The sequence below is a fragment of the Xylaria bambusicola genome (assembly GCF_022495145.1).
Source record: "Xylaria bambusicola strain CBS 139988 unplaced genomic scaffold F5B22scaffold_45, whole genome shotgun sequence".
NCBI lineage: Eukaryota > Fungi > Ascomycota > Sordariomycetes > Xylariales > Xylariaceae > Xylaria > Xylaria bambusicola.
Genome location: NW_025953598.1, coordinates 189,969 through 203,896, shown reverse-complemented (window position 1 = coordinate 203,896; position 13,928 = coordinate 189,969). Strand labels below are relative to the sequence as shown.

General features: G+C 50.2%; 3 protein-coding genes across 3 annotated transcripts; 1 reads left to right on the top strand and 2 right to left on the bottom strand.

Annotated features, from left to right (window-relative positions):
* Positions 1-928: 928 nt before the first annotated feature.
* Positions 929-1,977, bottom strand: F5B22DRAFT_658904 (F-box domain-containing protein, variant; the record flags this gene model as incomplete). Its single annotated transcript, XM_047980156.1, has 3 exons — positions 929-1,102; positions 1,161-1,881; positions 1,939-1,977. 3 exons carry the CDS (start codon positions 1,975-1,977, stop codon positions 999-1,001), a joined length of 864 nt encoding a protein of 287 aa, XP_047827749.1. The 3' UTR covers positions 929-998.
* Positions 1,978-6,285: 4,308 nt separating this feature from the next.
* F5B22DRAFT_383790 (putative class I glutamine amidotransferase) lies at positions 6,286-7,788 on the top strand. Its single transcript, XM_047971306.1, has 3 exons — positions 6,286-6,417; positions 6,531-7,285; positions 7,357-7,788. Exons 2-3 carry the CDS (start codon positions 6,806-6,808, stop codon positions 7,642-7,644), a joined length of 768 nt encoding a protein of 255 aa, XP_047827748.1. The 5' UTR covers positions 6,286-6,417; positions 6,531-6,805; the 3' UTR covers positions 7,645-7,788.
* A 659-nt stretch (positions 7,789-8,447) lies between these two features.
* On the bottom strand, positions 8,448-11,675 carry F5B22DRAFT_383768 (G protein-coupled glucose receptor regulating Gpa2-domain-containing protein). The gene is made up of 3 exons (XM_047971305.1): positions 11,122-11,675; positions 8,567-11,045; positions 8,448-8,508 (listed from the first exon to the last, which is right to left on the bottom strand). The coding sequence occupies exons 1-2, from the start codon at positions 11,349-11,351 to the stop codon at positions 9,128-9,130; spliced, it is 2,148 nt and encodes a 715-aa protein (XP_047827747.1). The 5' UTR covers positions 11,352-11,675; the 3' UTR covers positions 8,448-8,508; positions 8,567-9,127.
* Positions 11,676-13,928: the final 2,253 nt, after the last annotated feature.

Below are 13,928 nucleotides of genomic sequence, written 5' to 3'. Positions count from 1 at the left end.
TGCATGAACCATATACTACTGTAGGAGAAGTATACTCTAAGTAAATAGGTATGCAACGGCACGGACGCTCGGTCTGTTCCGTATCGCATGATTTGAAAGACGGCTGGCCGATTGCCGTGATGTGCGCAATGTTTCGCTTCAGGGTATTCTCGACTCAGAATATTAATATGCTTGATTAATGTGTAGTGATTCTATAGACCCATGATTACCCCTTGACTTGGTGATGCATAGCCAAGCGTCTAGACGCGACCGTAACGCCCGGAATGCCCCCTAAATCCCTCTAATGAAGCCAGTATCTATACAGTCATGAATCTATTATCTGACCTCTTGAGCCAACTTTTTGCCAATTCCCAACTCCAACTCGGGGGTTCACTCCTCAGGAGCGAAGCCAGCCGCCTAAAACACAGTTGATGCACCTTCAGCTCCCAAAAGTGAGTGCATCCGTTGATCAGGAAACATGTCGATGATGTAATGCTACTGTACTGGCATCACTTTCGGCATTAATGTATGAGCTGGTGCACTCGGTAGTTGAACGATTTCGCTGCATGGTAGGTAGCGATCGGAGCCAGCAAAACGAAAAGACTCTAAAAGATGATATCTTAGTCAGCTAAAACTTGTTTCAAGAATGTATCTGTATCTCGTCCTCAGTGGCACATGGCGTTCTTCATAGGTAACCCTCAGCGATCGCGAGGGCGGGGATTCAGGTGGAAGTCAAGCAAATGCAACTCGCATAATGCAGGGGTCTACCGCCTCTTGTTGCCTCTCGCGTCGCCGAGGAGAAGCTACTCCGGTACGTCAATGGTGCCTCTGGCTTGGTGTTGCTCTTTCAAGAGCTCGTGGTCGAACCAAGGAATATAAGCATTAGGTCCACGCCAAGAGTCACTGACAGAAGGCGTTTCTGTACTCCCAATCGCGCAGTCCTTGCAGTACCGTGAACGGAAGTCGCCAGTCATTTCATTCAAGCCAAATTCGATCAGAGATCGAAAAAGAGGACCCTTTCAAGTAATGGAGGCAATAATGATAGCTTTACCTGCGTGAGCGATTTGTTGAGCCTCAGAGGTCTCAAGGGTAAGCTGTAGTTTGTTGGTCCGCACGATCAACTCTATAGTTTTGTTAGTCCTCGTAGTTTTCCAAGGGAATTATGGGCTGAAAGCGCTAACCTTGATATTCGAGTGTGTATGAGACAGGCGGATCTTGGTCGCGGCTTAGTAAAAGGGGTGTTTGGCCCTCTTCTCTAGGTATAACGCGAAATCGCACTCCAACGTTCTTAGATGTGTCCACCCATAATATGGAAGGATCATCAAGATTTGTTGCTTCCGCTTGCTGCTGTTCCATCGCCGATCGCGTAGCTTGTTCTCGAAGCCAATCGCGCCAGACTCTGACGACACTATCACTGACGTTGTCTATGCTGAGGAACAAGCCTCTCCTTGGTCCTACCTTGACTAAGTTAGTCACCGCGCAAAGTTGGGTGAACAGCTCGTCAGCGTCGAGATTCACATCATAAGATGGAGTCTTTTCAGCCAAAGGCTTTTCTATCCCTGCAGTGACACGGGCGGTAGGCCATCGAGCGCGAGGGCGGTGGTTTTCATCGCCGAGATAGAGCTTGAATCGCGAGTAGAGACGATTCAAGTCCTCTAGGTCAGCATCTTCACCAGCCTCGGTGAGCCCGTCGGTTCCTATGTACTTGCAAAACAGTGACGGGGTTGACACCTTATCGCAGGGGTGGTAGCACTCTAGGATCAGTTGGCGGCCTTGCAGCGCGGTGGCCTCGACAAGTCTGTAGTAGTGGAGACGGCCAACGAGTCCACGAAACCGGCGAGAAACAGCAGCAAGCGGCAAGAGTGAGCGTGTGGGCAAGGAGTCCAGGGCATTGATAATAAGCTTTGATGATGGCGATTAGTATTCTCTCGTAGGAATCGGCTTGGAAGATTGGCCTACCTCGTTCGGGAGCAAGTCGAAAGCGTTGGTTTGAGCCATGACGCAAGACATGGAATTTGATAAAGGAAGATAAGGAGGTTGAACGGATTGGGACAAGATGCGTTGATGTGCAAATCTTAGACTAGGCCTTCTGATCTAATGGCTCTGGACTTTATATATGATATGAGCTGTCCGTATCTTTCCGCAAGAGTAATCTTGTCTTCCGTAGCTCGGGTGAGCTGAATCCTAATGCTGAAGCCCTAACATGGAATATGGTGTGAGGTCCGAGGCGGTGTCTTCGGGATCAGGCTATCTCTCGCGCTTCGCGCCTGACGCGGATCTTGCCGGAAGCGATGAAATTTCCTGGTTTTCGTAATTATGGGTACAATTCAGGCGATCGGAAGGATCATTTAACTTCGCGCAATGTAGCATTCGCTAATAGGCCAGATCTAGTTGATGGTGATGATCTGTGGTCGTCAAGCCATTGCTTCATCCTTGATGCATTTGAGAAAATGCCCATGCCCATGTCCCAACTGTCAGAACGGACTACCGAGCGGACGGTATGCAGCTACAGCAGACTGCCGTGCGCTAACCACCTGCTAGCCAAGCCGAGTCAATCAGTCGCTTTGAGCGGCCCATTTGCCCGGCCCATCGGAGCCCTTACGATGCAGTCAATCAGTCTACATGTGTAGTATATCAGATATGCTGATGAGCTCGACGTCGGTCTGCAATGAAGCCATTCAGCGACCATTTGATTGCCTCGCGATTCAAAGACGACCCAAAGTCGCAACGTCGCGACAATGAGTATGCGCGAGACGGCGAGTGGCTATTCCCGTCTGTTGCCAAGAGCCTGGCCAGAACTCCGGGTCTGTCCGGGCGTTGCCGGCCACGATAATGAGACCAGACGGTTATCGACACAGTGCTATCAACAAGTTCATACCGTCCCAACCGTGTGGGTTCTCTGTCTTGCTTGGCCAATGGCCATTTTTAGGTCATCATGAACTTCCCAAACTTTCTCGGAATGGATGCAAATAGCTATGGTATCGCTCAGTATGCTCAAGCACAAGTCGAATTATGCTCTTTATAATCTCAGCTCACTCGATTCATATCCCACCAACATGTGGAAAGCGTCTACTTCTGTTCAAGCCTTGGATGCCCGTACAATGAAGTACGATATACGCTTCCTACTCTTCTCAGCATCTAACCGTCATCTGTGGGTGTGGCAAGTGAACAGCTAGCGCACGCACTTCTTTGAGCAGGCATACCGCATTCCTACACGAAGCTTGTCAGGAGACTTTGGCTATACCTGCCATGGATTGTGATTCACTCAACAGTCCACTTCAAGGTCTACCAAATCCCGACGCAACATCAGGCGGGCAATCATCAGTCCACCAGCAATCAGTACTCCAAAGAGGAGTAGTCTTGAAGCAAGAAGGGATCTGCCCTTCTCCATGGTGTTGACGTACTCATCGCAGTAGGGCTTTCATGGGTTTGAATTTCCCCGAACAATGCTGTCATCTCAGATCACTTAAGCAGCTTTGAGGGGGAGAGGTCTTCGAAAGTGGTCTCAGTTTCAAGGCGTGCGGGAAACACCTCGGGTGCCTCATCTAGTGCGCCTTGTACTTTTGGTAGGTACCTAAATATATCATGTCGCTTATGGCGGCGGATTGGAAATTTAGCGTGTCGTGTCGTCTGCCAAGTTCTGGTAGAGAGCAGCATCTCGAAAGTGGGTGACGCGCCTAAGGGGCATATATCATAAGCAGCTTATGGTCCGGGGCTAGTATTCGGCATCAACCTCTCAAAATACGAAATACCTACGTAACTCAAATCAGAAACCGGTGTTAGCAACAAACTAGCCCGCCTGGACGCTCCATCGGCGAACAATGGCCATGGCTTAACCAGATTTGGATCCTCGCACGTAATCAACCTACGCCTCACAGAAGGCCATGTCAATATTCGAGCGCCTTGCATCTCGGGATTTCAGCTTGCATCCGGTGACCTTCTCGATTTCAATTGTTTTCAAATTGGCTTTCTTGGGAGAGGTGGCAATACACTGCGAAGGATGTCTGAACGACCGGGGAAGGGTAGGTCATCCATCATGTTGTTTGTTCTTGTCGGCATATATGATGTTGATAAGGGCTGTAACGTTGAACAGCAGGAGTTTGCTCGCTTCCTACTCCACAAAGGCCAAGCCAGTATTTACAAACAAGTACAGGGTGCCATGTTTTGATTACCCTGTTGTGCCCAAAGGCATACGCTAAAAATATCTGGTGCTTTGGATATATTTGCTGGGACTTTTTGGGGTATAAACTACGAAGCAATAAGTTGCGAATAATCATTGTTTGCGGTTTGAAAGATCACTAGTAGCTGTGGGTTTATTTGCGTGGCCCGTCTCGAGGTGTTACAATTCGTACATTTGTAAAACGTGTAGGGATTTAGACACAAAGGTGGGTATAGTAGTAGACCTGTTATTGGAATAGAAAGCCTACCAAATAGAAAAGATGACTGTTGTTCGTATGGAGTTTCAGACAGATTCGTTAATCACCCGAGATAATTACAGATCAACTCGGCTATGCGGCGTTATCTAGCCGATTCTTTACGAAAGATGCTCTGATATCATCCAAAATTTATAGGTGGTCTCGTACAGGGAATACTCTCCGGAAGCATCCCGCGATTCACCGCTACTAAAAATGTTGGGTCGGTATGCAGAGGACTCGGCTAGTTGACTCTCTTGTGGTCCTTCACTCTCAAAGTTATAAGGGCAGGGCATCAGTGAGAGGCGAGGGATATGTTTGGGCGATGTCATCGTTTTTTTTTTCTGGATGAGAAGTTAGTTTAAGCATCTCCACATTACCTGTCATTTTGGATTTTGAGACAATGACGACGAGATATAGTTACAGGAGATCTCTGTCACTCTCCTTGCTTGTCTTGAATGGCCAAACCTGATTCACGCGGCATTATCTGTAAACGGCAATTAGGATAGGATCGTACCATTGGAGCAGATCAAGCGAGGATCCCAGATCAACCCCAAAGACAGCGTTACATCATCCTCAGCTGCGTTACCAGAAGAGGCGATCTCGCCAATGAGGGCGGTCGAGGAACACGGTGACCTGCTAGAGGTTTGCTCCCATGCGTCTCAAGTAGTGCTTAGTGGAACCAAGGCTGGGTGGATACGGGCTGATAGTGTAAGCTGGCCATCCCATGTTCGCGGACTGTTGCCCTTCTCTTCGATGGATGTGGGCCACCCCGGAGTGTCGATGCAGGCCCAAGGTTCCTCCCGGATAGTCTCAGCGCTTCGATAGGTTGGGCGAGTCTCTCCACTCGCCGAGGCATGCCATCGAACAGGGCCAGAGCCTCAACGTGGCTGTCATTCGCCAGAGAAGACCGCCAGAGCTGTGCCGCCAAATCCCTAACAGCACCACCGTACACGGCGTTGCGGATCGAACTACACTAGTGTTGGACGTAAAGGAGGTGGGATCGTATGGTTGCATCTCATCAAAGATTACTGGTACAGAAAAAAAGTCGTCGTGATTACTTGGAGGACACAGCATATCTGTCACCTATAGCAATCCAGCCTCTGGCCATGAAGTTTTCACGACGTGCATACAAGGACGACGATACTCGACGCACGCAGCCAATGACGGGCGAGGCCTGGTCGAGACACCAGCCACAGATGCGACCTATCATCTGTGGCGCCGGTTGTGCTACCACATTGCAGGCTTGTACCTAGGTACTGTGCGACCAGAGTGCGACCAGAGTACGACGTTGTTCATGTAGTTGTTCATGTACGAGGCAAAGCCCAGGCACTCACCAGAGATCTGCCGACGAGGCCGACGAGGCCAATGAGGCCAATGATCGGGGCGCAGTCGGTGATGCCGTCGGTCGCTCGCCTATCAGCGACGGCACACGGGCTTCCCAATCCGTGACAGAACTCGACAGATGCCTCTCTTCTGCTCCCTGAACGGGGACCCTGCGCACCACCTTGTGGCACATCCTGGTCGAGGACGATGCAACACCCCACATTCATGATCCCGCCGAGGGTACCGAATATTGCCAGATTCGCCGTTGCGATACATGCCCGATGCTAGAATCCCGTGTCGAGGTCTGTCGACCTTCCCCTCGAGACGAACATGGCGTCATGCAAGGAGCTTGGGCCTCTACAGCCTTGGCGTGCCACTAGAACACCGGTACCCTACGTTACCTTGACTCTTACCTCCGTCCTCTGCCTGGGTCGCTTTTGAAATAGTTCGCAAGCTAGGCTAGGTTTCATACAGCAGCTACACTAGTAACCCGCTGCTTTTCCTTAGCGCGACGTGAGGGGAGACGAGGGGAGACGAGGAGGGGTCGATGGGGTCTGTTGGGGATTGAAGGATGCAAGCAACGGCGACGGCAGAGGGGCCGAGTGATCGCATCAACCAGAAACCGTCCGAACTGTCGCCCGGAGCGTCAAGTCAGCTCGTGCCATGTCATGAAAACGAATACGTCCGTCGGGTTCTGGGGGTGAGAGTTCGCGATTGCATCCGCAATTGCATCCCTTTGACCGCACAATTGCCATCTGATCACTTTCCTGCCCTCCCGCACTCCCACTTCCACTAATCTAGGACTTCACCCAGATATTTCTATATAAATGGGGCCCTCGGTCGGTCGTCTTGTCGTTATCTCTTAGCTCGCTCGGCACATCAGCCTTCCTCACTCTCGACCCTCGATACCGATATCTCCAGCATTCCATCTCAGCCCGTATCTTCTTTCATCCCACTTACTTTGCCTGCTTCATTGCCACTGCTTTAAATTGGCCTAAACCGTAAACAGCACCTCTTTATCCATTCATCTATCAATTCATTCTTTCGAAATCCTCAAGCTCAGCTTAGTCTACCACATTGCCATCGTCATGGGTTCCCAAAGCCTCAATGCGCCAATCCGGCTTGCAATCCTTGAGGCCGATACTCCAGTTCCGGGCATCAAAGCCAAATACCAGTCGTATGGCGGTGTATTCACCTACTTGTTCAAGCGGGCTTGCGCATCACTCCCCAATCCGGTCCCCTTAGAGTCCCGCTTGACTCTCTCTGCTCATGACATTGTCAATGATCTTACGGCCTATCCAGACCCTGAATCCATCGACGCTATACTGATCACCGGTGCTAAGTACAACGCGTTCGATAGCGACGAGTGGATTTCTCGCCTTGTCCAATATACGAAGCGTTGTCTCGAGGGTGGCCGCATCCGTGTCATTGGCATCTGCTTCGGCCATCAGATTATCGGTCGTGCCCTCGGCGCCGAATTGGGCAGGAATACACGAGGTTGGGAGGTCAGCGTTGTCGAGCACGAGCTCACAGACGAAGGAAAGAAGGTCTTTGGCCTGGAAAAGATGGTATGAAAATCCCAAGCCTATCTGGCGACCACTCTTCCCCTTGATGATGACTAACACAATACTTGTTGCAGTCGATCCACCAGATGCACCGTGATGCCGTGCTCTCGTTCCCACCGGGCGTTATCCAGTTGGCACACACAGAAGTCTGCGCCAATCAAGCCATGTATATACCAGGCAGGATGATTTCGGTACAAGGCCATCCTGAATTCACAGAGGAGATGGTGCGTGAAATCCTGGAAATGCGCAAATATGGCGGTATCGTCACCGACGGTACCTACCAACATGGCATAAATCGCGTCGCCAACAAGCAAGATGGCGTCGAAGTCGCACAGGCATTCTTGAGGTTCTTGCACGAATGAAGCATCGCAGGTACAAAAAAAGGAAAGAAATTGATAAGAACAGAAAACAGGGAAGAAACACGCCAGTAGCGGGTAAGCACAGGTGAGTTTATATTCAGCCGTTGGCTTGTGTCCCTGCTGTACGGCTCGGCGACCGAGAACGGCGGGCGTCCAGGATTGCTTGGCCAGCTCTGCGACCTCATTCTTAGTCAGACTCGGATGCAACACGACAGGCGTGTCAGAATGGGTCGCGATCGGTTTAGCTGCCTAAATAGGTGCTGTATCTCCTATATCACGGCAACAGATATATGTGTTGGCTTTTGGTCTTGTTGGCTGCAGAGATGGTATGTCGTTATACCTACATCATAGGATGGTTGATTGGTCTTGGGGGCCCTGGGATACGGCTCTTTATACTCACAGAGTCTCTGTGTCAACACTTCCAACAATTCAATACAGCCTCACTAAGGCTTGGTCAGTCCAGTTATTAGCTTATTAACTTGACGAATATCACAATACCCTTATCCATTATCGGTATCTCTTCGCAAGATTGTATAGATGCGCTATACATAACACTACTCTTGCAATCTTTCATTTGTTTCCAGTGACTCCCCACTTTGCTCAGTTGGAGTAATATGGCTGTTTATACGTTGCTGTTGGGTCTCATTCTGCTTCTTCATGTGAGTGGTAGTGTCAGGGTTCGAGACTAGCACAGCTTCTGGTTGGATCTTATTCCTCCCCTATCACATGATATACTATAGCCATGAGACACCCGTACTACAACTTCAAGCACTTAACACACCCTACCCTACGCCTCTTGTATGCCATTTTCATATGATTAAGCCAGTGCATATGAATAAAGAATATATGCATGTAATCAAAGTTTGTCTAACTCATCGTTAACTCGGACCATGTAAGCTTGTTTCCCTGTGACTTCAAGTCTTACCACTCATCAAGTGAAGAATGCAGCTTTCTGTGACTCAACCACACCACATGACTATATCCAGCGGTGCAACTATCAAATCAGGCCTGCCATGGCCGTCAAAACTTATCTCGTCATACTGTGATAACGAATACAGAAAATCCATGTGAGAATGAATACCTTACTCCCGATGCAATCTAATCGAACGAAGCATGTATCTGTAAGTTGGGCTCAATCCTTCTTATCCAATCTAATTAATATACACACCACTGCGCAACGCCTCAGCCCCAATAGTGATCGACGTAACATACCATCCATGAAGGAGTAATAACAACTGGACAAATTACATGTATGCAGAGGGTCTTATAACCCGGGGTATCATCTAACGAGAGAAGAAACAAGAAAAGGTCGAAGGATATTAGTTTGATAGAGAGCAGCCACAGCCCCATCAACAAACCTACAAAGCAATGACACCAAGTCCCGATTTTTCCTCGTCGTTCTAAGTGTATTGCAATATAGCGGATCATTAGACAGGGCCGTCGAGATGAAGACGCAGGTTAGGCAGACAAGGTAAACAGGCACAGGTCATGAAGCCGCCTCGTCCAAGACATCCCACCACTCCCTCCTCCTACCCGCGCTTCCTTCACCTCTCGCCACATCACCCACGACCCCGCCTTCACTTCGCTCCCCAGCAGTACTACTACTAATCCGACCGCCGGCAGCAGAAGCGATATTCGACCTAAGCTCGAGCCCCATCTCCCTATCCCGTCTCGTGCGCGCCACTCTCTCGTCCACGACGCGCTCGTCGCGGTTCCGCCCCGCGAAGCCACCGCCGGCGTTCCTCCCGCCGCATAGACGCTGGATGCGCAGGCGCTTCGCCAGGTTCTCCCAGAAGCCGCCGCGCAGGTGTTTCCAGGGCCGCTCCCAGGCGCTGAAGAAGGCGCAGTCGACGGCCGCGCCGATGCACAGTGTCGCCATGCTGACGATGCGGAGGGCGAGGGGCTCGTAGGGGAGGAGCGACGGTGATGGCGTCGCTGCTGTTGTTAGGATACGATGGGCGGCGAGAACGGTTATCGAGGGACTCGTCGCTGTTGCTGTTGCTGTTGCTAGGGGGTCGTTGTTCAGTGCCGCCGTGGCGAAGTAGGCTGCTTTGCTGTACCTGTCGTCGTACTGGTATGCGTGCGCCACGAACGGCGCGATCCACGTCAGCAGGTAGATCGCCGGGTACACGAAGAGCAGCCGCAGCTGCCGCTGCATTCGGCCCCGGGAACGCCGCATTGCTTCTTCGGATTCTTCCGTCGGTAAGTGGACGGATGACGAGCCGGTCGTGGTGGGTTCCTCCGCCTCTTCCTCTTTGTAGGCGACGCCCGCTTCCGCGTCGTCCAGATGCGCCGATGATGTCGTAGTGGGCCAATGAGGCCCTTGCCGTAGTGCTGTTATAATATTCGCGAGCGAATTCCTCGGACCTATGTCCGAGTGACGTGCATGAATCCGTTGTTGCCACCTGTTCCGCTGTATGCTAGGCTGGATGTGTGATAACGACTCAACGTCATTATCGCCGGTAATATGTGCTGGCTCCGGGGTGGGAATAGGGGCTATAGGTGTGTCAATCACGGCATTGCTATCATCAGTAATTTCATCAGAGCTTGATCTGAAGAGCTCTATCGTGGGACTGTGAGGGGTGATATCAACAGGTGGTGAGATGCTCGTTGTGGTTATAGGCTTGTCACGTCCAAAGTCGACCAAATTCCAAGTAATAGAATTCCGGCGCTCCACCTTTTTAGGCACGTTGAGCAGGTAGTTTCCCTCGCCAATCTTTAACGTGCTCACAGTTGACGCGTCCGAGTACTGCCGAAACCTTGGTGGGCTGTGCCTGGACATACTGTTGTGTGCAGAGTCGATCAGGCCATGGGTTGTCAAAGGCGGTGTCGCAGGCACACTGCGACTCCTCCATCTGTGTTTTGAATGTCGATGATTAGGTGATCCAGTGGATACTGAGCTCATAGTACTGGCACTTCTCTGATCCTTTCCGAAGCGTCGAAAGCTGATGTAAACATATAAATACAGTCCCGTGTACGTGAAAATGATGAAGCCAAAGATGAAGTAGCGGGGACCCCAGGCAAGTGTATCACTATACCAGCTAGGTTCTACTGGTAAGTAACAGTAGGGTCCGTTGTCGACAAAGCTGGCTCCGGTTATTGGAACAATGGCGGCTAGGATGATGGGTACGGTAGCCCAAAGTGTGTAGGCAACGCGACGGTATGGTTGAAGACCGAAGTTGGCGCCAGTATGCTGGCCTTGGATAATGAATAGGGTCGTATGAATAGCTATCAACAGGACGGCTATATCGGAGGCTTCGATGGAAACAGAGAGGAAAAAGCCAGAGACCTGGCAAAATGCCCAGTGGGAACTCAGGGGTTGGTTGGTGATGAAGTAGAATAAGGGGCTGATGATAAGCCATAGAGCCTTGGCCATGTCGCTCTGTATCAACAGCATGATCATGCTATGTCACGGTTATTACATCCCTGCGGCTAGCCGAAGCAGAAGTTAGGCTGCTTGTCTTTTGATGATTCACTTACTCTTGACGGAAGCCTCTCCTCATCCGAACAAACCAGTAGAAGGCAAATTGAGCAGATAGCACGCTGACGATGGCAAACGATAGGGAAACACACATGACGGCTAGAGTATGCGTATCGGTCGTCTCAACAGCCTGTGTAGAGTCACGCTTCGCTATGTAATCATCGTAGGTGCTGAGTATGATGCTGGTCGCAGCATTAGCGGCGCTTGCCAGCCGTTTGAGAGGTGGCATCGTCGTGAGCCAAGCCGCCAGCCTGCCGTATATAATCGTGCTTGAAGCCTCATATGACCCAGTTCTCTTCGTTTTTCCGAATCACTGAAGCTACGGCCTTCATTTTGGTGCCGCATTCATGATGTCTGGATATGTCCTTCGAGGCATCTATCCGTCCAGCAACCTGTGAAACGCCCTACTATTTGCCAAGGCGACAAGATTTTTTTCAGAATTTTTATTTTTTAGCAAAGAACGCGTGTTGTATATCCTTGTGCGTTCTACGTGGCGTAGATTGAGTATCGGATGGATTTTCGCTTAACAGGATTGGCGATACGACAACAATATGACAGTGGGAAAGCTGCTTTCCTGTGTTAATGGAACACTAGGACAAGCCCGACCGAACTTTCCTCTCCAACGGGAATGAATTCAGAGACTGAAGCTAAACTGAATTCTATGCTCCAAGATCCTTAAGAAGGCACACGTATACCAACCCAGTAGGAGAGAGGCAAAGGAGGGCAAGAAGGTTTACGCTTTGCCTCTTGGCTAGAGTGGTTTGTCAACGTCAGGCCTACGTAAAGTATAACTCTCTCTAGCGGACCTTGGGATTTCTTTCATGTGATCGGGAATTTTCCTTCCGGCGCTTACAGGTCAACTGTGTAGGGAAAGCCCAATGGATCTCTTTGTTGTCGAGTTTTGTTCTTTGAAGACGGAGACGGAAAGTTGTTGCGGAAGAAAAGAAATCCGCGAAAATGACAATTGCACTTTGCCAGTCCCTTTTCCCAAGAAGAGACACATCGTCCGATGTAGAGAACAAGGTAACCAACAATAAACCGCCCGAGAATTACAAATTGCAACAGCACTACCTATTAGAAAGCGGCTCCATCTCTAGTCGATAGTATGACTAGGTTTAAAAACAAGCGAGTTATAAGCAAGCAAGGCATATATGTTTGAGAGCGGCGCATATCCAAGTAGCCGGGCACCTTTCTCCCAATAGGCACGAAAAGACAAGCCAAGTAGGAAGGGCCCCCCATTGCCAGCTCCAGCACGCCGCCTCATCACTTGCCCAATAACCCCACGGGCGCGTGCTGCGTATGAGTTGTAGGGTATGTTGGAACGGGGGCTTGGCTGTTGGTTCCAGGGGTGGCGGCGGTGAGCAAGGAAAGAAATAACAGAAACTTACACCTACCAACTACCGGCGCGTACCGTGGCGGCGGGAGTGGCGAGGGATGCGAGCCCCGCGCGGCAAGGCGTAAAAGAATGAATGACCCTGTCGGCCGCAGCAAAAGGCGCGTAAAATTCCTTATTCGTGCGTACTTATGTATGAGTGGTGAAGTGTGAATTGCGGCAGAAGTGACACCAACCAACCTATTGCAGAGCAATGTCGGTCTTTGTCCCAGGTCTTGGGCCCGATGACTCGTAAATTGAACTGCATTGACATTGCCAGGTGAGAGAAAGTCTGGGTCGGTTCCCTGATCTGATTTGATGCAGACGAGAGTCGCAGGCGGTCAGCCGATCACCTGCGCCAACCAGCATTCCCACCAAGACATCGACGACGATGGGCACAATTCGCTGTCGGTACTCGATATCCCCAGCCACTGGGAGGCGTCATCTGCATACAGTACCTACATTTACCCCTAAGCCCCTAAAACACCACAGCACGATCGGCACCCGCATCAGCTAATCAGACTGCGACACGCCCGCACTCCCAGTGCACGTCCGCCATGGCCCAGAGACTACGTATATGTATAGTGCCCCATGATTTCTTTTTAGCGATGACGATGACGATGACTTGTGAGTTACGCAGGTGCTTTCTTGTCTTTTCTACCTGCATCTCTCATTCCAGAGGTGTGAACAACAAGGGAGAAGTGAAACAAGAATAAGACATAAGGCAGGCAGATACTCCCCAAGGTTACTACTCCCTCCAGGTCGGACTAGCCTCGATGCCCAAACGAGTCTTGATATGAACTATAGGAAAAGAAGATCATTGGATAAGCTGTCCCTCGGTGCAACAAGTATTTACTTTTTATGACCACGGGATTTCACATGCGCTTCGAGGCATTGGAATATGACAAAGTTGGAAGTGAGAAGGCGGGAGGGAAAAAGGAAAAGAATTCAATATAGTTACTTGAGGATCGTCAATAATTTCATCCCTCGCAATGACCAAAGCCCTCCTAATCAGATGTCTACTTCTCTTCGACTTCTCTCTTCATTTAGGTCGTAAATGACTTGCTGCGTTACTTTAAGACACCTTTAAATTCACGCGCGTTGCGTGGGATGAATACACCAAACATACAGACATCAAGACAGATCAAAGTGCCTAAGGGTTCGAGTGACAGACACTCGAAGAGACGTAGAATATATTGACGCATACTACCTCTTTCGTCCGGTCTAGCAGAAACGCTGGGCACTTCTTCCTCCCGTATCTCCGTTTATATTCTAGGTGTGTGTGCTATTTCACCGTGTCGTTTCAGTAAGCGCCTTTGCGCCTTGCAGGCATGCGCGATATCAGACCGCCGGGATTTTCATATCCTATGCATACCTATGCGTATACACGCAGTCAAATCCCCATTGAATTGTGAAACTCCAAAAAAGTAAAAA

Coding starts and splice junctions, on each gene's coding strand:
- F5B22DRAFT_383768 (XM_047971305.1), bottom strand. CDS start 11,351: ATGCCACCTCTCAAACGGCTGGCAAGCGCCGCTAATGCTGCGACCAGC. Junction 11,046..11,121: donor AGGAGAGGCTTCCGTCAAGA/GTAAGTGAATCA, acceptor ACCGTGACATAG/CATGATCATGCTGTTGATAC.
- F5B22DRAFT_383790 (XM_047971306.1), top strand. CDS start 6,806: ATGGGTTCCCAAAGCCTCAATGCGCCAATCCGGCTTGCAATCCTTGAG. Junction 7,286..7,356: donor TCTTTGGCCTGGAAAAGATG/GTATGAAAATCC, acceptor TACTTGTTGCAG/TCGATCCACCAGATGCACCG.